Source organism: Mirounga leonina, unplaced genomic scaffold (assembly GCF_011800145.1).
Source record: "Mirounga leonina isolate KUSES-001 unplaced genomic scaffold, KU_Mleo_1.0 Mir_168, whole genome shotgun sequence".
In the NCBI taxonomy this organism is placed as follows: domain Eukaryota; kingdom Metazoa; phylum Chordata; class Mammalia; order Carnivora; family Phocidae; genus Mirounga; species Mirounga leonina.
In genome coordinates this window covers 69,489,174-69,514,033 of record NW_023270426.1, presented here as the reverse complement: position 1 = coordinate 69,514,033, position 24,860 = coordinate 69,489,174, and the positions used below count along the sequence as shown (strand labels likewise).

Sequence of the window (24,860 nt, the reverse complement as noted above, 5' to 3'; positions counted from 1 at the left end):
GCCTTAATGTCCAATGTGATAGTATTAGGAGGTGGAGCCTTAAGGAGATCATTAGGTTTAGATAAGGTCCTGAGGGTTGACCACCATCCCCCTGATGATGGAGATTAGTGTCCTTATAAGAAGGGGAATAAACCAAAGACTTCCCTCAAATTGCCACGTGAGGATACACTGAGAGGGTGATGGTCTGTAATCTGGGAAAGGAACACAGCAGACACTGTGTGAAATAAATATTTGTTGTTTAAGCTACCCAAGCTATGATATTTTGTTACAGGAGTCTGAGCAGACTAAGACAACGATGACACATTGAATGACCAGGGGTATAATAAAGATACCTACTTTCAGTACTTCTATATTAACATCATTGTGGATGTTCTAGCTGTTACAATACTGTAAGAAAAAGAAAGAAAAAGCATCCTGATAAGAAAAGTAGAAGTAAAATTGTGTTTATTTGAGGGTGACAACAATTGTCTATACAGAAAATTGAAAACCCACTATAATTTAAAAAATGAGTTTAGGGGCGCCTGGGTGGCTCAGTGGGTTAAGCGTCGGCCTTAGGCTTGGGTCATGATCCCATGGTCCTGGGATCGAGCCCTGCATCTGGCTCAGCGGGGAGCCTGCTTCTCCTCTCCCTCTGTCGTCCCCCTGCTTGTGCTCTCTCTCTCTGTCAAAAAAAAAAAAAAAAATCTTAAAAAAAATGAGTTTAGCAAGTTTGTAGGACACAAGATCAACATGCAGGAATTTACAATATTTTTACATACAACCTACAAATAAGCAGAAATTAGTGTCAAAAATAACACTGTTAACAGTATTAAGAAAAAAGAAATACTGTAGAAGAAAAGATCATTATACAAGAAAATATGGTGTTTTTATATACTACCTACAAACAACTAGAAATTGATAATACAAAAATGCCATTAGCAGTAGTATCAAGAAGAAGAAATACTTACGGGTAATATAATGTAAGATGTGAAAGCCCCATTCATAATTACTACAAAATATTCCTGTGCTAAATTAAATACCTAAATTTTAAAATAGAGAGATATCCCGTGTTCATGGGTTGGAAGACTCAATATTTTTAGAAGTTAATCCTCCCCACATTGATGTATGTATTCAATGTGATCACAATCAAAATCCCAACAAGCTTTCTTTTTAAAAAGATACTATACAAATAACTTAAATTCATACGATATACAAAGGACCTAGAAAAATCAAAAACAATTCTGATGAAGATGTAGAGTAAAAGTGGAGGACCAACCCTATTTGATTTCAAGAGCTATTAGCTAATGTAATAAAGAAAATAACATTGGTGTAAGTATAGACAAATATATCAGTGTAAAGAATAGAGAGTCCAGAAATAGGCCCACATATAAATGGATAATTTATTTTTGATAGGATGCATGGGCAATTTAGTGAAGAACATATAGTCATTTTAACAAATGATGATGGAGCAAATAGACATCTATATGTAGGCAAATGAACTTTGGTCCATATCATGTAGCACATAAAATAGTTAAAATGGATTGTAGATGTGAATATAAAATATAAAGTACCAAGAATATAGGAAAATATTTTGTAAACTTGGATTCAGCAAAGTTTTCTTAGATAATGGCACTAAATACATTATCCATCAAGAAATACATTGACTAGTTGGTCTACATCAAAATAAAATATTTCTGCTCTTTGAAAGACCCTGTTAAGGGAATGAAAAAACAAGCCATAGATTGTGAGGAGATGTTTGAAAATCATATATCTGATGAAAACTTGTTTCCAGAATATATAAAGAACTTTCAATGCTTAATAATAAGAAAATAATCAATAAAAATGGGCAAAAGGTTTGAACAGACGTTTAACCAAATATATACAGATGAGAAATAAGCATATGGAAAGATGACCAACATCATTAGCCATCAGGGAAGGGAATATTAAAAGCCACAATATGAAACTACTATATCCTTGTTAGAATGACTAAAATTAAAAAACGGGGTGCCTGGGTGGCTCAGTTTGTTAGGCATCTGCCTTTGGTTCAGGTCATGATCCCGGGGTCCTGAAATCGAGCCCCACATCCCTGAGCAGGGAGCCTGCTTCTCCCTCTGCACCTCACCCCACTTGTTTTCTCAATCTTTCTCTCTCTCAAATGAATAAATAAAAAATTAAAAAAAAAAGATTGATTATACTAAGTGTTGGTGAGGAATGTAGAAAACAACTGAAACTCTTATACACTGCTGATGGTAATATAGAATAGCACAACCAAATTGGAAAAGTGACAGTTTCTCAAAAAGTTACATGAACACCTACTGTATGATCCACTCCTTAGTATTTACCCAAGAGACATGAAGACATACAACATACAACATACAAAGACCATATAAAGAATAACTGCATGAAAGAAGCCAGACAAAGAAGTGTACATACTGTATGATTCCATTTCTAAGATGCTATAAAATTCAAATTAATGAATAATGGCAGAAAATACATTAGCAGATGCCAGGGGACAGAGGTATTACAAAGGGACACAAGGAAATTTTGGGGGTGATGATTATGTTTGTTAACAAGATTGTGGTGATGGTGGTGATGATTTCACAAGTGTATACATATATAAAAAATTCAAGTTGTATACTTTATTATATATATGAGTATACTTCAATAAACCTCTTAAAAAGAAATTATATTTCAATAATCATATTTTTATGGATTTCATTGATATTCTGATATATACATTAATAAGAATAATACTGTGGTATAATTACATAAAATCTCTTTTTTTACAGAACAGGACAGTTGGGAAACCTGACAGCTCCTTGCAATTCTCACTGTAGATGCTCATCTTCATTTTATTTTGCTATCTGTGGAAGAGATAATACTGGATATTTTTCTCCTTGCTTTGCAGGCTGTACACAATCCAAAACACTAAATGGTCACCAGGTAATTATTATATTTTTATTATGCTTCTCCCTCTCTAATAAGATGTTCAGTTTGTAGTTGATATTTACATTTTACTCCTAGCTCTCTATAAAAGCTTTTTTACCCATATATATTTTTTTAAACAGGAAAAGAATATTTGCTTTAGGTGGCCATAATACAAAGGGCTTATGGGAATTGGTGGTGGAAAAAATACTTCTATATTAAAACATGCCTTAATAAGTAAGAAAATTATGAAAGAAAAAAACTCACAGGTAAATAAAAACATAATAAAAGTAGTAGATTAATCAGTTATAAAACCAGGATGGAGATTAAAGCGCAAAAGCAGTAAAATCAATTATATCTATAAAATCAGTCAAAGTATTTACAAAAGGATGCAAAATATAAAACATAAAATGGGGGGGCAGAAAAATGTAGTGCTTTTAGAATGGTTTAAAACTTAAGTATCTATCAACTTAACATTGATGACTATATGCGTAGAGTGTTATAGATGAACAAATCAAACACCTAAAATAGATATGCCAAAAATGAAGAGAAAGGAATTCAAGGATATCACTAAAGATAGCCATCAAACCACAAGGGAATGAGTGCAAGAGAAGAAAGGAATGGAGAACTACAAAAACAACCATTAAAAAAAAGTAACAAAATGACAGTAAGTAACAAAAGGAATACCTATCTATAACTACTTTAACTATAAATAGACCACATGCCAAATGAAAGACATAGGATGACTGAATGGATAAAAAAGCAAGACCCATCCATATGTAGCCCTCAAGAGACTCACTTCAGACCTAGAGACATATGCAGATTAAAAGTGAAGGGATAGAAAAACATTTATCATGAAAATGGAAGAGAAAAGAAAGCTAGGTAGCAAGACTTATATCAGACAAAATATACTTTAAAACAAAGACTGTAGCAAGGGACAAAGAAGGACACTTCATAATGATAAAGAGAACAATCCAACAAGAACATAAAACAATTGTAAATATTTATGCATTCAATATGGAAGAACCCAAATACATAAAGCAACTATTAAGACATAAAGGAAGAAATCAATAGTAATGCCATAATAGTAGGGGACTTTTACTTACATCAATGGACATATCAGACAAAAAAATCAACAAAGGAAACAGGGGCTTTGAATGACACATTGGAACAGATGGATCTAACAGATATATTCAGAACATTCCATCATAAAACAGAAGAATACACGTTCTTTTCAAGTGCACGTGGAAACTTCTCCAGAATAAATCACATTGTAGGCCACAAAACAAGTCTCAACAAATTAAAAAAAGATTGAAATCATATCATGCATTTTTTCTGACCACAATGGTATGAAACTAGAAACCAATCATAAGAAAAAATCTGGAAAGAACACACATACATGGAGATTAAATAATATGCTACTGAACAATAAATGAGTCAACCAAGAAATCAAAGTGGAAATAAAAAGATTACATGGAGAGAAATGAAAATAAAGATCTGAAATCTTTGGGATGCAGCAAAAACTGTTCTAAGAGGAAAGATCATAGCAATATAGGCCTACCTCAAGAAGCAAGAAAAATCTCAAATAAACAACCTAACCTTACACCTAAAGGAGCTAGAAAAAGAAGAACAAAACCCAAAGTCAGTAGAAGAAAGCAAACAATAAGGGTTAGAAATAAATAGAAACTAAAGAAACAATAGAACAGATTAATGAAACCAGGAGCTGTTTTTTGGAAAAGATCAAGGAAATTGATAAACCTTTATCCAGAGTCACCAGAGAGAGGGAGAGAGAGAGGACTCAAATAAATAGAAATTAAACAAAAGAAATAACAACTGACATCATAGAAATTGTAAGAAATTATACACCACAAAGGATTATAAGAGAATATTATAGAAAATATATGCCAACAAATTGTATAACCTAGAAGAAATGGAGAAATTACTAGGAAGATATTACCTCCGAAAACTGAATCAGGAAGAAATAGAACATTTGAACAGACAAATTACTGGCAATACAATTGAATCCATAATTATATAGAGAAAAAACTGATGGTTACTAGAGGAGAGGTGGGCAGGGGGATGGGTTGAGTGGGTGATGGGGATTAGGAAGGGCACTTGTGATGAGCACTGAGTGTTATATGTAAGTGTTGCCTCACTAAATTCAACACATGAAACTAATACTACACTGGATGTTAACCAACTAGAATTTAAATGAAAACTAGGGAAAAAAAAGAACTCCCCCCCCCCCCAAAAAAAAGTCCAGGACTAAATGGCTCCACAGGTGAGTTCTACTAAACATTTGCAGAAGAGTGAATGCCTATTCTTAAAATTTTCAAAAAATAGAAGAGGAAGGAAAACTTCCAAATTCATTCAATGTGTCCAGTATTACCCTGAACCAAAACCAGATAAAAATACTACAAAAAAAGAGAACTACTGGCCAATATCTCTGACTAACATAGAGACAAAAATCCTGAACAAAATATTGGCAAATTGAAAGCAACAAAATATTACAAAAGTCATTCACCACAATCAAGTGGGATTTATTGCTGGATTGCAAAGGTGATTCAATATTCACAATTCAATCAGTGTGATACATCACATCAATAAGAGAAAGGATTAAAACCATATGATCTTCTCAATAGATGCAGAAAAGCATTTGACAAAGTACAACATCCATTCATGATAAAAACCCTCAATGGAGTAGGTTTAGAGCGAACATACTTCAACATAATGAAGGCCATATATGAAAAACCCACACCTAACATCATATTCAGTGGTGAAAAACTAAGAGCTTTTCCCCTAAGATCAGGAACAAGACAAAGATGTCCACTTTCACCACTTTTATTCAACACAGTATTGGAAGTCCCAGCCACAACAATCAGACAAGAAAAGAAAAGTCACTCAAATTGGTAAGGAAGAAGTAAAATTTTCACTATGTTCAGATGATGTGAAACTACATATAGAAAATCCTCAGGACTACACCCAAAAACTACTGGAACTGATAAATGAATTCAGTAAAGTCATAGGACACAAAATTAACATACAGAAGTCTGTTGCATTTCTATACACTAACAGTGAAGTAGAAAGAGAAGTTAAGAAAGAAATCCCATTTATAATTGTACTAAATAGAATACCTGCTAATAAACTTAACCAAAAAGACCTATACTCTGAAAACTATAAAACATTGATAACAACAATTGAAGACAGTACAAACAAATGGAAAGATATTTCTGCTCATGGTTTGGAATAACCAATATTTTTTAAGTGTCCATACTAGCCAAAGAAATCTACAGATTTAATGCAATCCTTACCAAAATGCCAACAACACTTTCTATAGAACTAGAACAAATAATCCTAATATTTGTATGGAATTACAAAAGACCCCAAATAGCCAAGGCAATTTTGAAAAAGAAGAACAAAACACAATCCCAGATTTCAAGATATAGTACAAAGCTGTAGCCATAAAAACAGTGTGCTGCTTGCACAGAAATGGACAAATAGATCAATGGAACAGAACAGAATCCAGAAATATACCCACACCTTTATGGTCAGTTAATCTATGACAAAGAAGGCAAGAATATGCAGTGGGAAGAAGTTGATCTCATCAATAAATGGTGTTGAGAAAACTGGACAACTATATGCAAAAGAATGAAACTGGACCACTTTTTAACACCATATACAAAAGTAAACTAAAATGGATTAAATGTGAGACCTGAAACTATAAAATTCCTAGAAGAAAACATAGACAGTAATTTCTTTGACATCATGTATAGAAATCAGCCATTTTTATAGATATGTTTCCTCTGGCAAGGGAAACAAAGGAAAATTAAACTATTGGGACCACATCAAAATTAGTTTTTTGCTCAGTGAAGGAAACCATCAACAAAACAAAAAGGCAACATACTGAATGGGAAAAGATATTGGCAAAGGATATAGTTGATAAGGGATTAATAACACAACTCAACACCAAAAAAACCAGGCTTATTCATGAGCAGAGGACATGAATAGACATTTTTCCAAAGAAGACATACAGATGGCCAATAGACATGTGACATACTCAGCATCACTCATCATCAGGGAAATGCAAATCAAAACCACAATGATATATCACCTTACACTTGTCAGAATGGCTCAAACAAGAAACATAAGAAATAACAAGTGTTGGCAAGTATGTGGAATGAAAGGAACCCTCATACACTTTTGGTGGGAATGGAAATTGATGCAGCCATTGTGGAAAGAGTATAGAGCTTCCTCAAAAAATTAATTATAGAATTACCATATGATCCAGTAATTTTACCACTGCATATTTACCCAAAGAAAATGAAAACACTAATTGGAAAAAGTGTATTCACCCCTATGTTTATTGTGCCATTATTTACAATAGCTAAGATATGGAAGCAACCCAAGTGTTCATCCATAGATCAATGGATAAAAAAGATGTGTGTGTGTGTGTGTACTCATATATGTGTGTGTGTATACACACAAAGCGAGTGTATGTATAAATATATATGTATACCCACATACAATGGAATATTACTCAGCTATAAAAAGTGAAATCTTGCTATTTGCAACAATATGGATGAATGTAGAGGTATAATGCTAAGTGAGATGTCAGCCAGAGAAAGACAAATACCATATGATTTCATTCATATGTGGAATTTAAGAAACAAAACAGTCAAGAAAAAAAGGACAAAAAAAATAGACTCTTAACTATAGAGAACAATGTAATGGTTACCAGAATGGAGTTGGTGGGGGGACGGGTGAAATAGGTGAAGGGGATGAAGAGTACACTTATTGGGATGAGCGCCGAACAACATATAGAATTGTTGAATCATTATATTGTACACCTGAAACTAAAATAACACTATGTTAATTATACTTGAATAAAAAAATGCATCCATGTATTCCATCATCCCAATTTTATAGTTTAAAAGCAATAGGTTACTATCTACCTCTTGCAGTAGCAAAGTTGAAAGAAGCAATTTAAGAGAATATTTTATCTTCTACTTATGTCATTTATTTTGGTTCTCCCCTACCTATCTGCAGCACCCATCCACACCAAAATCTTGAACCACAGTCTTTCTCACAGCATTGGGTTGACCAATACTATCCTTCTGTTCACCTTTCACTCAGTTTTTTCTTCTTCTGAGGAATTAAAAGTATCTATACTACACTTTCTTGCTGTTTCTATTTCTGTCCACATTAACTCAGATGGGAAAATCAGTCCCTTTATTGTGTGCCAGAGATTACCATACATACAAGGCCTTTATAAGCATATCAGACTTCCTAGAAAGGTAAGAGAAGATTTATATGGCAGCAATACAAATGACTTACGATTGAATATGTTACCCCTGTTTGTCTTTTGCCATTTACATCTATCAGGACTCATTTTAAAATTTCCCTGTTTCCTCATATTTGGGCCATAACCACCAGAATTCCTTATTTCCCTAGGCCTTCTACCAACCTCAAGAGACATGTTCTTATTTTGGCATGTAGTGTTGACTACTCTGTTACTTATTTGACTCCAGGTTAATTTTCTTATGTCCAAAGTTGCATAAATCTGCTTTTAGCTAAATAATGCACTATAACTTCAGCTTCTTCCTTTTGAGTGGCAGCAAAGTAGGGACACAGTCTTTAAAAACTCTATATTTCTCTCTCATCTTTTCTGGCTGGTCTTTGTGAGGGGGAGAGAGCAACAGAGAGCTTTATTTATCCTGACCAATGGGCATTATGCCACCCCCATAGCAAGCAATAAAGTCCTTTGTTATTTATGCACCTACATAATAATATGATGTATTATTATTACCTGTATCTGTATGATCACTTTTTTTTAAAAGATATTAGCATACCTGACCAACTCCAGTTGCTCATAGTCAGGTTTTCACTAGTATATGATTTAATAATATATCTTCAGCTGTTTTTAACGAATATCAATATAAAAAAGATTGCATACCCTTTAAAAATATTTCTTATTAAATGTTACAGGATATATTTTAAATGATACTTAAAATCTTTAAAATATGTTGCTGTGGAAAACTTTAAATGTAATAGAAAATAGAAAAGCATAATGAACTCCTATATGTCCTTTACCTCTCTTCAGCAATTTATTATCTTATGGAAAATCTTACTTTATACTCCTACTAACTTTCTCTCACCATTTTAATTTAAAATAAGTAAATGACCTTTTTTTTAAAGATTTTATTTATTTATTTGAGGGAGAAAGAATGAGACAGAGCATGAGAGAGGGGAGGGTCAGAGGGAGAAGCAGACTCCCTGCCGAGTGGGGAGTCTGACGTGGGACTCGATCCTAGGACTCCAGGATCATGACCTGAGCTGAAGGCAGTCGCTTAACCAACTGAGTCACACAGGCACCCCATAAATGACCTTTTTAAATGCTCATGTTTTCACCACAGTATAAAGCATAATTGTTTGACCTTGGTGTTTTGATCCCATGTGATATTCATGAGCTAAAACAGCCATCCACCAGATAGCTCCTTCTTTCTTTTCTTGGGAGATTCCCTTTTAGAGAATCCTATTTTAGGGATATTTTTTTCTTTTTCATAAAAGTCTTCATAATTTTCTTGCATTTGTCTAAGGAGTAATTAACTCAATGAGTAACAGTGATAGAAAGAATCCACAAAATGGTTACTCAAACTGTGTGGTAACATTTGATACTGAATAAAAACTGAAAGAAGAATAAAATATTTTTGACAAATATTAAATATTGGACCTGTTAGAAATTATCCAGAATTAGCCTTGATAGAATTAATGGCTCTGAAGGAAAGTGGAAACTAGCAGAAGCTAATTAATGCAATTTGATTAATACAATTTGATATGGATGGAATGATTAATAGATGATTAATGATTAATACAATTTGATATGGATGGAACTAATTAATAGATAAAATATGCTTTAATTTCAAATGGGGAAGAATTGATACCAATATAAATAATTTTATTAAATGATAAATAAAAGGAACAGTATATGTAAAAAGTAATTATGTATCTAAATGATGTTAATGGAATTCCCTCCATTGAAAATATTTTTTCAATCAAAACACGTCAACTTTGAAATAATTCTGATTAGGCACCTGGGTGGCTCAGTCGGTTAACTGTCTGGGTCTTAATCTCAAGCTCAGGTCTCCATCTCAGGGGTGTGAGTTCAAGCCCCATGTTGGGCTCCACACTCGGCATGGAGTCTAGTTAAAAAATATTTTTTAGCTCTGAAATAATTCTGATTAAATGTTTATATTTAAAACATCAGAGTAAAAGTGAATTAGAATCGGATGTTCTTCAATTAACTCATACAAAAGTTTGAGTGGTAGAAAATATCTCTGAAGATTTCTAAATTTCTATAGAAAATTAGAGCCTTACTAAAACTGAAAATAGGTATCTCTTCTTCATACTGCTAACATTCCTGGGCAGTTTTGTCTCATGGACACCCACATGCATTTTTCCTATCTGTGCTACCAAAGATCTTCAAATTTCCTTAATATAGATATTAGAGAAATCTTGGGCTTTACTTCATGATTTCGTCACTGAGGCTAGTTCTTTTTTAGCTGATATAGCTTTCATTTTAAATATCAGGATCATGGTGCTTTTCCCAAAGGTTGCTCTATTACAATAGAAGCCTCATTCTAATTATCTATGGAGGGAGATGTAATCTCACCCAAAATATTAAGAATTACAAGAAGCCAGGCTTCAAAGTCTCCTTTCATTGACACATCCTTAGAATATTTTAACTTCATTTACTCACTTCCCACTTTAGTGTTATTTTTATCATATACTGTATTTCTTCATGTATTTTAAATGACATATACTGTTATTGTTGTTTTGTAAAATCAATATACACTTACATTTACCCATTTCCTTGCATTTCCATGTTTTCATATGAGATTACTTTCTTTCTTCCTGAAGAACCATATTTCACCGTCATTTTTGAAAAAAAAACCCCCAAAAAACCTGTTTTACTGGGTCTGGAATTCTATATTGGCAGTGATTTGCCCACGCCCAACCCTGCCACTTTGGCATTTAAAAGACACCATTTGATTGTCTTATATCTCTTACTGCTTGGTGGCTGTTAAGATTTTCTCTTTGCTTTTGGTTTTCAGCAGTTTTACTTTGATAGGCCTAGATTGGATTTTCATTACATTTATTTTGCTTGGTTTTCACAGAACATCTTTAGTCTATAGATTTATGTGAATCTGTTTGAAAATTCTCAGCTGTTGTTTCTCCCTTACTCTCTCTTCTCTTTTTTGGGGAAAATGGGGAACCATGTATTAATTTACTATTGCTACCTGACAAATTACACAGGCTTAGTGTCTTTAAATAATTCTATTTATTTCACAGTTCTAAGGTCATATGTCCAGATGCCATGATTGGGTCCTCTGTTGAGTGTAACAGGCTGAAATTAGGGTATTGGCTGGGCTGTGCTCCTTTCTGGAGGCTCTGGGGAAGAATCTGCTTCCAAGTTCATTCAGGTTATTGGCCATTCAGTTGGTTGGGATGTAAAAAATGAGGTCTTTGTTTCCTTGCTAGCGGTCAACTGAGGACCAATTTTAGCTCTTAGAGGCTACCCACATTCTTTACTGCATGATTCTCTTTGTCTTCAAGGCTAGCAACAGATGATCATTCTTATGTCACATGCTTTGAATCTCTAATTTCAGAAAAATCCCAGTACTTTTTAAGGCTCACCTAGTTAGATGAGGTTTATCCTCTCTCTTTTACAGTCATCTATATCACATAATATAATTTAGTAAGGAGAGGAAATTTCATCAATTCATAGTCCTCAGAATCATGCAGGCTTATGCAATAGGGGGTGGGAATCTTAGGTGGCATCTTAGAATTCTGCCCCACACCCACTACAAATAGGCCTTTTCGCTGTGTTTAGTCACCATGTTTTTCAGTTCTAACATTTATGTTTTTGTAGGATCCAAACTCCTGGTGAAATTCCACATAATTTAAAATATTTTATCCATTTCCCCCTCTATTTCCTGGAAATTATTAATCATCACTATTTTAAAGTTCTTGCTATTAGGTGAATTATGTCGATCATCCATGAGTCTTAACTTGTATTTGTTTTTTTCTTAATTATAAGCCAATTATTTTATCTCCCAATAAAATTTTACAATTGTCTATTTCTCTCTTTGTTTCAGCTTCATGTATGTTTAGACTGTTATGTGTATATACATTGATAATTGTTACATCTTATTACTGAGTTCTTTTCATCTTTATGAAGTGTCTTTTTCCATCTCTGGTAATTGTTTTTGTCTTAATATCTACGTTTTATTTTTAAATTATTTTAATTTTTTAAACATTTTTATTTATTTATTCACGAGAGACGGAGAGACAGGGGCAGCAGGAGAAGTAGGCTCCCCATGGAGCGCCCCATGGATTCCCCAATGTGGGACTCAATCTCAGGACCCTGGGATCATGACCTGAGCCGAAGGCAGATACCTATCTGGCTCAGCCACCCAGGTGCCCATTAAATAGTCACTTTAGCTTTCTCTTGCTGACAGATTCCATGTGTATCTTATTTCTATCATTTTATGTTCCAACTATTTGTGTCTACATTTAAAGTGTTTCTTATAGCCAGCATGTAATATGGTTTTGCTTTTTCTTCAATGTTGCTAATCTCTCTTTATTTTTTAAAGATTTACTTATTTATTTGAGAGAGAGAGAGAGTGTGTGCAAGTGGGGAGAGGGGCAGAGAGGGAGGGAGAGAATCTCAGACTCCCCGCTGAGTAAGGAGCCTACCTTGGGTCTGATCTCACAACCCTGAGATGATGACCTGAGCTGAAATCAAGAGTTGGATGCTTTACCAACTGAGCCACCCAGGTGCCCACTGCTAATCTTTTTTAATTGGAGTTTTTGACTACTGAAATTTTTTGTAATTATTGATATAGTGGATTTAGATCCAACTTCTTCTTTTTTTATTTGAATTGAATATATTTTACTATTTCATTTTAATGTAACTTTTGGCATTTTGGTTATATTACTTTCAATATTACTCCACAATCCTTCAACCCTTCCAGGGCCTAATATCTTGATTCTACCATTTACTCACTAAGCCTTCTTCATATTTTCATTTTCCCCTTTGTCAGCCCAGGTTCTATTGTCTGCAACCATTTATTATGCATTTATCTTTTGTCTAATCTCCAGGTCTACTTTTCACTGTTCTCTACATTCCTCATTGTTCAAGGAGACTGAACTATAGGATGAGAGCTTCCTTGGCTTCTGACTGGGTTAAGATAATAAAAAGGCCTAGTAGAAAATCAGCTCAGGTCATGATCTCAGGGTTGTGAGATCAGACCTATGTCAGGCTCCTCACTCAGCAGGGAGTCTGAGATTCTCTCCCTCTCTCTCTGCCCTTCCCCTTACTTGCACAACCCAAGGCTTTTCAATTTCTGAGGTGGTTTTTTTTTTTTTTCCCCTGACTGGCATATACTTTTTTCAGGTAACCACATGATTCACTTCCTTACCTTCTTCAAATCTCTGCTCAAATATCACTGTATCACCAAGGCATTCCCTAATCATGCTAAATTCACTTCTATAATCCCTATATTTTTTTCCTTGCTTTATTTTTTTCTCCAAAGTATATGTCACCATGTGTTTCATTATAAAGTGTTTTTTTTTTTTTTAATTACCTGTCTCATCCAAGTTATCTACATGATGGCAGGGAGTTCTATTGTATTGCTTACTGTGTTTTCCCAGCACCTAGAATGGTGTTTGACACATGGGCACTAAAAAGAATATGGTGGAATGAATTAATTGCAATTTGAATATTTGGATATTTCCATTTGTTATTTAACATATCTAGTAATCACATAACAACTGCCCCAAAGAAGCCAACATGATTTTGGATCATGATTTTATGAATCACTCAAATTCAAGTCATCTTTGTTTCCTCTTATTCTTTAACTAGTAACCTAGTTCCATATTTCTGGTGAATTTATTATTTTTTTAAAGTTAGAATATTTTCAGTAGATTAATAAGTTTATAACTAGTCTCTGTATCACCAAACTTTGTTAATTCTTCTTAGAAAATATCACCTATTCATCTTCTTTGATTTATCAACCCTACAACAACAACCCCAAATTTTCATTCAGGGCTACATTGTGACTTTAATTGACTCTAGACTCTTTTGCTTTTGTAAGCCCCTTCCCTCACTTAAAAAAAAAAATAGTGTAAAACTTCATTGGTATGAAGACAAGCATGATCCCAGCTGGATTCATTATTATTTATTCATTATTATTATGTTCAGTTTTCCTTTAATTTTAGGAGGCACTATAACTAAAACATTTAAAGGGGCTCTTAAAGTATTGTGGGCCTTAGGCATTGTGCCTACTTTGCCTAGTAGGTAACAGCCCTCATCATTACATACAAAAGTCTTATCTTTTTCTCATGGTTCCAAAACCTTCTACAGTTGGGTAACTGTCCATTTTTCAAGTCCCAGCTAAAAATCCACTTTATTCATTGTCTTAATTGTCCTCAATTTATACAGCTCTCCAACAATTATTTGTGCAATTGAAAGTAAATATCTTTGGTGAAATTTTTTAAATTAATAGAATTTATCCAAAGTAACTCTAGTTACACACACACACGCACACATTTTGTTACATAAAATACCTACGGCTTATCATTAATATTTCATTTCTAAATAATGAATGACAGAGTTAATGTAAGAATATTGACTAATAAAACTAGCTAGTGTCCCTGCAGTTGTTGATTTTATTTTATTTTACAATAACAGGAGTTTTGTTTTATATTTCTACAAGATTGTTTCTTATTTTCATTTTCCTAGGCATACTACAATTGTTCTTGTATCCAAGCAGGATTAGCAACCTCAGATGATCAAGGTGATTTTATTGATGCTAGACCTGGGGCATGTGATACAAAGTGCTATAAATTGCCTTTGTTCATTGCTTTTATCTTCTCTACAATTTTATTTTCTGTTTTTTCTGGTATACCATGCACCCTGACCATCCTTCGGTATGTATATATTATTCAAAATCATTGTTCATTTAATACATGAGAAAGCCAATTTTAGGAAGATTTTAGAATATTGCTATAAATGATTTATTCTTTTGTTTTGAGATAGCAATTGCAAGACAAGAAATTGCTATATTGTCAAAATTCATATATTTTCTTATTTCTCTGTTTTAACTAATTTTATTTGCTTAAAGTTTCTAACTATCACACTTAGTTTTAATTAAATTTAACTTATAATATGGTAACTTCATATATAGGAAAATTGTTACATTGTCAAAATTCATGTATATGTTTAATTTTTTATTTTATCTAATTTATTTACATAAAGCTTATAGATAACACATTTAGCTTAACTTTAAAACTAAATTTTTAACTTAATTTAATACACCTGGAAAATTCATAATTAGAAAATTCTTAATTATAACACAAATGTGATTATGTTGATTCATTAATTACAGGTATTTATTGAGTATTTGCTTCTATATTAACCAATTTGACTATGAAAAAATCAGTGTCATTAGCAAAGAACATGATAACTTAAAAAATTTTAGAAAATCAGTACACATGCTTTTCTAAATTAAAGCAACATTTGCTATTTATTTGTTCTTTCTGAATATGTGAATACATTTAATATTTCTTTTTATCATATTAGGAAAATAGTCAGTTGTTATTTTCAGGTTTTTTTCAAGAGGTTAACATAATTTAAGTCATGAGGAGCAATTTGTTGTTGCCTAGGAAAGCAGACTAGAAAACATGAATAAATATATGCAAAAAAAATTCTGAGAACTTAGGAATATGTGGTTTCTGCTTTCAATTAACTTGCAATTTGGATGGTAGACAAAAGTTGGACATATTACTACAGTGAAGCAGCTTTTTAATCCATTCATCTGTGTCTGGACTAAAATTACAGGGACCAGTAAGATACATGCCTTGCCTTCAAGTTGCTTAGAGTATAATAGCGGGAGAAAAACACATAGTACAGTGGATACTTAGAGGTGCCTTGATTAAAGCTTGGAGAGTTTGACCCAGGATAAGGTGGAAGAAATGGTCATTTTTATCTAGGATTATTTGGAAATGCTTGTAGAAGGTATGGTACTTGAATTGAATTATGAAGATAAGTGCTTTGTCATAATGCAAACAGATCAGCGTAAAGTTCTTAACAGGAAAACTGAGCAGTGAGTGTAGAGGCAAAAATGTATGAAATATCTTGGCAAGGAGTTTGTTATGACTGGAGTAGCATGATGGTAAATGGGACAGGGAGATTTGTATTCCATAAGGATCTGATCATGGAAGGCTTTCTTTGCCATATTAACATAAATGATGTTATCCTGTATGCACCTGGAGGCCATTGAAAACAATAAACCTCAGAATTAAAAGTGACCAACTATGCATTTTAGATAGAATACTTAGAAGATAGTGTAAAAGATGAAGCTGAGGGGAAAAACTAGAGAAAAAGGAAAGTACTTAGGATATCATTTCTGAATTTAATAGTGGTATTTAGAGATAGAGGTGATGGAATATATTTGAAAAACATTTAGTTTGGATATAAGGGCAAGATTATTACTTTAATGTGCCTCATAAAAGATATAAAAAGAATTAGGATTATGTGCAGATTTCCAGTCCAGGGAGCTAAATGAATGACAATCCATTAACTGAGATAGGAAATTCAAGAAGAGAATGCTTAGATCAAAGATAAGCAGTAAAATGTTAAACATGCCTTATGTAAAGTTCATGTGAAACATCCAAGCAAATATTTCCAGGAGTGAGATGAGACAGATGATAGTAATATTCCAGAAGTTTAGTTCTGAGTCTTTTCACTTCTCCTTTTAACTATACAAAAACAATAAGGAAAATAAATAAAATAAATAAGGAAAATAAAACACACATGCATATGTGCATATGCATGCACACACATATACTGTAGTTTTAATCTAATTATGAAATAGATAAAAAGTCACAAAGTTGAAATTGCATGTAAGTATTGCCAAAATTGAAGCAGAACTGGAAGCCAGTGTGTAGATTCACAAAGATGTTACAAAGACTGACAGGAAATGTGGAGAGGCTCTCAGGATTGACAGATCTCCTATATCTCCGGCATATTATTTCTGCTCAGAAGGAGAAGGCCCTGCCTTATAATGGAAGTTATGGGGAGCACAACCTAGGTAGATAAGTCAAGGTAGAATCTCTCTGGAAAGAATGAAAGAAAAGGCTTGGAAAATGCCCAGGAGGTCCAGACATAACAGATCTCAAAAAGTGCCAGCAAAATATACCTTCTATAATTGAACACATACCATTAGAAAAAAGAAATGTGAAGAGATCTCAGAAGCCCATGGCTTGCAGTGGAAGTTCTTTTGAGGCAGACCAGAATTGGAGAGGCAGAGGAGGTAGAACCACACATAGGAATTTGAAGCTTGGAAGCCCTGCCTTATGTTCCATTTTCATAACCTCCCTCTAATTTAAGAAAATTCATCTTACTGAATTTTCTCATGAATAAGTGGAAAAGGAAAAGGTTCTGCCTACATACAAAATAACTATAGTAAAAGAAATGAAAGTTATTAAACATTACTACACACAATGAAAACTCAATAGAATATTGTTATGGTGAATCAGATAAAAATATAAATGCAGCTATATGTAAGTTTAAGCTAAAAAAGTTAAACAATTATGGCCACAAAATGAGAAAATAGCTAGATGAAGGAGGCTATGGAATGCAAACTAACAGAACTCAGGAAAGAAGTTAAGGAAACAATTCAGAAATGAAAACTAAATTATAAAGCACACAGGGAAGAAAAGATAACATAGAAACTGGTTGAAAGAGAAGGAGGAAGAAATGGAGAATATAGAATCAAAATAAGAAAAAAGTGTTAGAGAAAAGGGACAAAAATAGAAGATAGGAAAAGAAGATCCAACATACGTATAATTGAAGTTCCCAGAGAAGAAAACCAAAACAATCCAACAATAAATATCTAAATCTCTAGTTAAACTTTCCTGAAATAATGATATTTAATAAACACTGAAATAGTAAGCAATAATAATGAATAATGAATATATACTGAAATATAAAAGATTTGCATTTATATACTGAAATGGCACATCAAGTATCTAGGGAAACTGACCCAAAACAGTCAACACTGAGATATATAATAGTAAAATTGTTATATTTAAAGATGAAGAAATAGTCCTTTTGCCATCTAAAAAAAGAGGAAAGCAAAAAAGTTTGGCACTGGATTTCTCAACAGCAACACTCACCTCTAGAAAACTAGAGAGACACTTAAAAGATTGCTGAGGAAAGAAAATATGGGTTAATTATTGTATCATCAACAAACTGCCCTACAATTATAAACAATTTTGATGTGGCAGAACCCAGGAAATGTTGTTATGAGATACTTCTTAAGAATTGACAGCAAGATGAGTTATAACTAGCCAAGATATAATTGGGAAAACTTTGATAAAATGTCCATTGGTGAGCATTAGCTATGTTAAACTAAACAGATTTAACTACTTATATTTAACTACTATATTTTCTAAATATAATTAATTTATGCTAGAACTAAGACAAATACTAAGCTGAGCAGAAGGGTGACAAAATAGAATACAATGTAATATGTTTTGAAAAGTAGAGATTATATGACAAAAATCAGGGAAGAAAACAGATCAAAAGAAGGACAAGCTTATTGGATGCCTAATAGGTAATAAATGGGGAGTCAAGAGAAATCATCTTTATAGACATTTTACTGAAGCATAATATATATTCAGAAGAGTGCACATATCACTAGTATACAGTTTGATGCATTTTTACAAAGTGAAGACACCAATGTAACCACAATCCAGTTGAAGAAATCAATAATTACAAGTATTCCAAAAATGCTTCCAATAACTCCCTTCTTGTCACCAAGTTCTTCATTCCTTAAAGTTACCACTATCCTGACTTCTATGCTGAACAGGTTAATTTGTTCTGTTTGTACTTTATGTGTATAGGAGATTATGGCACATAGTCATTTGTGTTTGTATTGTGTTAACAATGTGCTTCTAAGAGTCAATATTGTTGCATATAAAAGAAATTCATTTTCATTGCCCTATAGTAATGCTGTCTGATCATATTATCTAAAATAATGAGATGTTTTATATATCTCCTTTCCAAAATAGTAGTCTATCCGCATGCGCATGTTGATATTTGAAATACAGTTAAGTGTGAATGAGGCAGTGGACTTTTTTATTTAGTTTTAATAGACTTAAATTTAAGTAGGCACAAATGGTTAATGGTTACCATATTGTATAGCATAATTTATAGTAGTCCATTGTATGAATATACTAAAATTTGTCCATTTGTTCTATAGTTAATGTTTTCAGTTAAGAGCTGTTAGGGTTGCTGTTTCCATAAACATTTTTGTACTTGTCTTTTGGGAAAGATATGAATATATTTCTATTGAATACATATATAAACAACAGAATTGCTGGGTCATAGGGTTTACATATATTAAGCTTTTTAATTTTAAAAGTTTTTGTACAAATTCATTCTTCTAGCAATCTGTTATTGTTTTTTTAACTTGAGCAATTTTGTTGGGTGTGTGTTAATATTTCACTGTGATTTTAATATCCATATTCAGAGGACTGATATGATTGAATACATTTTCCTGTACTTATTAGCCATATGAACACACAATTTTGTCAAGTATCTGTTTGGTTCTTTTGTCTATTTTTATATTGGTTTGTCTGTTTATTATTGATTTGTAGGATTCCTTTCTATACTGTTTATATACCCCAAGTCAGGAATTACTTGTCATATATATTCATAACAAATATCTTTTCTGACTCAATGGCTTGCCTTCTCAGCTGTGATAATGTCATCTTTTGAGGAAAATAATTTTTTGATTTTAATGTACTGTTTAAGAAGTATTTCCATAAGCAGAATCATGAGGACATTTACTACATTATTTTAATAAAAATTATAAAATCAATAATTCAGCTGGAGATTTTTTTGATATATTGTAGGAATCCAGTTTCATTCCTCTTTTGTATGAATACTAAGAGACTCCCCACCATTTACTTAAAGGCTATACTTACCCTGTAGCAGTGTACAAGAGACCCTATATATGTGGATCTATTTCTGTATCTGTTCTGTTCCATTGGGTTATTTATGCATGCTTGCACCAGTATTACACTGTCTTAATTGTTGTACAGTTATTGTGAATATATTTGTATCAGTCTTTGTTGTAAGTCCATCTTCGAGACTTTCTTGGCCATTCTTGTATTTTAAGGTGATTGAAATCCAGCAAGTCAATATCTATAATAACATGATGACATTTTTTGGGGGGGGACTTTTTTTTATGTTATGTTAATCACCATACATTACATCATTAGTTTTTGAGGTAGTGTTCCATGATTCATTGTTTGCGTATAACACCCAGTGCTCCATTCAATACGTGTCCTCTTTAATACCCATCACCAGGCTAACCCATCCCCCCACTCCCTCCCCTCTAGAATCCTTGGGTTGTTTCTCAGAGTCCATAGTCTCTCAAGGTTTTCTCCCCATCCAATTTCCCCCCTTCATTTTTCCCTTCCTACTACTTTTTTTTTTTTTTAACATATAATGTATTTGTTTCAGAGGTACAGAATTCTGTGATTCATCAGTCTTACACAATTCACAGTGCTCACCATAGCACATACCCTCCCCAGTGTCTATCACCCAGCCACCCCATCCCTCCACCCCCACCACTCCAGCAACTGTCAGTTTGTTTCCTGAGATTAAGAATTCCTCATATCAGTGAGATCATATGATACATATCTTTTTCTGATTGACTTATTTCACTTAGCATAAAACCCTCTAGTTCTCTCCACGTTGTTGCAAATGGCAAGATTTTGGTTTTATTGATGGTTGCATAATATTCCACTGTATATATATACACATCTTCTTTATCCATTCATCTGTTGATGGACATCTTGGCTCTTTCCATAGTTTGGCTATAGTGGACATTGCTGCTATGAACATTAGGGTGCATATGGCCCTTCTTTTCACTACATTTGTATCTTTGGGGTAAATACCCAGTAGTGCAATTGCTGGGTCGTAGGGTAGCTCTATTTTCAACTTTTTGAGGAACCTCCATACTGTTTTCCAGAGTGGCTGCACCAGCTTGCATTCCCAACAACAGGGTAGGAGGGTTCCCCTTTTTCAACAACCCTGCCAACATCTGTTGTTTCCTGACTTGTTAATTTTAGCCATTCTGACTGGTGTGAGGTGGTATCTCATTGAGGTTTTGATTTGGATTTCCCTGATTCCGAGTGACGTTGAGCACTTTTCCATGTGTCTGTAGGCCATTTGGATGTCTTCTTTGGAAAAATGTCTGTTCATGTCTTCTGCCCATTTCTTGATTGGATTATTTGTTCTTTGGGAGTTGAGTTTGATAAGTTCTTTATAGATTTTGGATACTAGCCCTTTATCTGATATGTCATTTGCAAATATCTTCTCCCATTCTGTCGGTTGTGTTTTGGTTTTGTTGACTTTCATTTGCTGTGCAAAAGCTTTTTATCTTGATGAAGTCCCAATAGTTCATTTTTGCCCTTGCTTCCCTTGCCTTTGGTGATTTTGAGGTGATTGAATTTTGATTTTAATGTACTGTTTAAGAAGTATTTCTATAAGCAGAATCATGAGGACATTTACTACATTATTTTAATAAAAATTATAAAATCAATAATTTCTAGGAAGCAGTTGCTGTGGCTGAGATTGAAGATGTTGCTGCCTGTGTTCTCCTCTAGGATTTTGATGGACTCCTGTCTCACATTTAGGTCTTTCATCCATTTTGAGTCTATTTTTGTGTGTGGTGTAAGGAAATGGTCCAGTTTCATTCTTCTGCTTGTGGCTATCCAATTTTCCCAACACCATTTGTTGAAGAGACTTTTTTCCATTGGACATTCTTTCCTGCTTTGTCAAAGATGAGTTGACCATAGAGTTGAGGGTCCATTTCTGGGCTCTCTATTCTGTTCCCTTGATCTATGTGTCTGTTTTTGTGCTAGTACCATACTGTCGTGATGATGACAGCTTTGTAATAGAGCTTGAATTCTGGCATTGTGATGCCACCAGCTTTGCTTTTCTTCTTCAACATTCCTCTGGCTATTTGGGGTCTTTTCTGGTTCCGTACAAATTTTAGGATTATTTTTTCCATTTCTTTGAAAAAAGTGGATGGTATTTTGATGGGGATTGCATTGAATGTGTAGATTGCTCTAGGTAGCATTGACATCTTCACAATATTTGTTCTTCCAATCCATGAGCATGGAATGTTTTTCCATTTCTTTGTGTCTTCCTCAATTTCTTTCATGAGTATTTTATAGTTTTCTGAGTAAAGATTCTTTGCCTCTTTGGTTAGATTTATTCCTAGGTATCTTATGGTTTTGGGTGCGATTGTAAATGGGATCGACTCCTTAATTTCTCTTTCTTCTGTCTTGTTGTTGGTGTATAGGAATGCCACTGATTTCTGTGCATTCATTTTATATCCTGCCACTTTACTGAATTCCTGTATGAGTTTTAGCAGTTTTGGGGTGGAGTCTTTGGGGTTTTCCACATAAAGTATCATATCATCTGCAAAGAGTGAGAGTTTGACTTCTTCTTTGCCAATTTGGGTGCCTTTTATTTCTTTTTGTTGTCTGATTGCTGTGGCTAGGACTCCTAATACTATGTTGAATAGCAGTGGTGATAGTGGACATCCTGCATTCCTGACCTTAGGGGGAGAGCTCTCAGTTTTTCCCCATTGAGAATGTTATTCACTGTGGCTTTTTCATAGATGGCTTTTATGATATTGAGGTATGTACCCTCTGTCCCTACACTCTGAAGAGTTTTAATCAAGAAAGTATGCTGCACTTTGTCAAATGCTTTTTCCGCATCTATTGAGAGGATCATATGGTTCTTGTTCTTTCTTTTATTAATGTATTGTGTCACATTGATTGATTTGCAGATGTTGAACCAATCTTGCAGCACAGGAATAAATCCCACTTGGTCATGGTGAATAATCCTTTTAATATACTGGTGGATCCTACTGGCTAGTACTTTGGTGAGAATTTTTGCATCCATGTTCATCAGGGATATTGGTCTGTAATTCTCCTTTTTGATGGGGTCTTTTCCTGATTTTGGGATCAAGGTAATGCTGGCCTCATAAAATGAGTTTGGAAGTTCTCCTTCCATTTCTATTTTTTGGAACAGTTTCAGAAGAATAGATATTAATTCTTCTTTAAATGTTGGGTAGAATTCCCCTGGGAAGCCATCTCGCCCTGGGCTTTTGTTTGTTGGGAGATTTTTGATGACTCCTTCAATTTCCTTAGTGGTTATGGGTCTGTTCACATTTTCTATTTCTTCCTGGTTCAGTTTTGGTAGTTGATACATCTCTAGGAATGCATCCATTTCTTCCAGATTATCTAATTTGCTGGCATATAGTTGCTCATAACATGTTCTTATAATTGTTTGTATTTCTTTGGTGTTGGTTGTGATCTCTCCTCTTTCATTCATGATTTTATTTATCTGGGTCATTTCTCTTTTCTCTTTGATAAGTCTGGCCAGGGGTTTATCAATCCTATTAATTCTTTCAAAGAACCAGCTCCTAGTTTCATTGATCTGTTCTACTGATCTTTTGGTTTCTATTTCATTGATTTCTGCTCTGATCTTTATTATTTCTCTTCTCCTGCTGGGTTTAGGCTTTATTTGCTGTTCTTTCTCCAGCTCCTTTAGATGTAGGTTTAGGTTATGTATTTGAGACCTTTCTTGTTTCTTGAGAAAGGCTTGTATTGCTATATACTTTCCTCTTAGGACTGCCTTTTGCTGCATCCCAAAAATTTTGAACAGCTGTGTTTTCATTTTCATTTGTTTCCATGAAATTTTTCAATACTTCTTTAATTTCCTGGTTGACCCATTCATTCTTTAGTAGGACGCTCTTTAGCCTCCATGTATTTGAGTTCTTTCTGACTTTCCTCTTGTGATTGAGTTCTAGTTTCAAAACATTGTGGTCTGAAAATATGCAGGGGATGATCCAATCTTTTGGTACCAGGTAAGACCTGATTTGTTACCTAGGATGTGATCGATTCTGGAGAATGTTCCATGGGCACTAGAGAAGAATTTCTATTCTGTTGCTTTGGGATGGAATATTCTGAATATATCTGTGAAGTCCATTTGGTTCAGTGTGTCATTTAAAGTCTTTATTTCTTTGTTGATCTTTTGCTTAGATGATCTGTCCATTTCAGTGAGGGGGTGTTAAAGTCCTCTACTATTATTGTATTGTTGTTGATGTATTTCTTTGATTTTGTTATTGATTGGCTTATATAGTTGGCTGCTCCCATGTTAGGGGCATAGATATTTACAATCGTTAGATCTTCTTGTTGGATAGACCCTTTAAGTAGGATATAGTGTCCTTCCTCATCTCTTATTATAGTCTTTGGTTTAAAATCTAATTTGTCTGATATAAGGATTGCCACCCCAGCTTTCTTTTGATGTCCATTAGCATGGTAAATGGTTTTCCACCCCCTCACTTTCAATCTGGAAGTGTCTTTGAATCTAAAATGAGTCTCTTGCAGACAGCATATCGATGGGTCTTGTTTTTTTATCCAATCTCATACCCTGTGTCTTTTGATTGGGGCACTTAGCCCATTTATATTCAGGGTAACTGTTGAAAGATATGAATTTAGTGCCATTGTGTTGCCTGTAAGGTGACTGTTACTGTATATTGTCTCTGTTCCTTTCTGGTCTATGTTACTTTTAGGGTCTCTCTTTGCTTAGAGGACCCCTTTCAATATTTCTTGTAAGGCTGGTTTCATGTTTGCAAATTCTTTTAGTTTTTGTTTGTACTGGAAGTTTTTTATCTCTCCTACTTTTCAATGACAGCCTGACTGGATATGGTATTCTTGGCTGCATATTTTTCTCATTTAGTGCTCTGAATATATCCAGCCAGTCCTTTCTGGCCTGCCAGGTCTCTGTGGATAGGTCTGTT

The 24,860-nt window shown here is 33.8% G+C and overlaps 1 protein-coding gene across 1 annotated transcript in view; it reads left to right on the top strand.

The window, feature by feature from the left end:
• SLCO6A1 (solute carrier organic anion transporter family member 6A1) overlaps positions 1-24,860 on the top strand; it is a 98,109-nt gene that overhangs the window by 51,955 nt on the left and 21,294 nt on the right. Inside the window, exons 9-10 of the mRNA XM_035015077.1 lie at positions 2,769-2,922; positions 14,708-14,895. Of these exons, the coding sequence (XP_034870968.1) occupies positions 2,769-2,922; positions 14,708-14,895 (342 nt within the window). The remainder of the gene's footprint in view (positions 1-2,768; positions 2,923-14,707; positions 14,896-24,860) is intronic.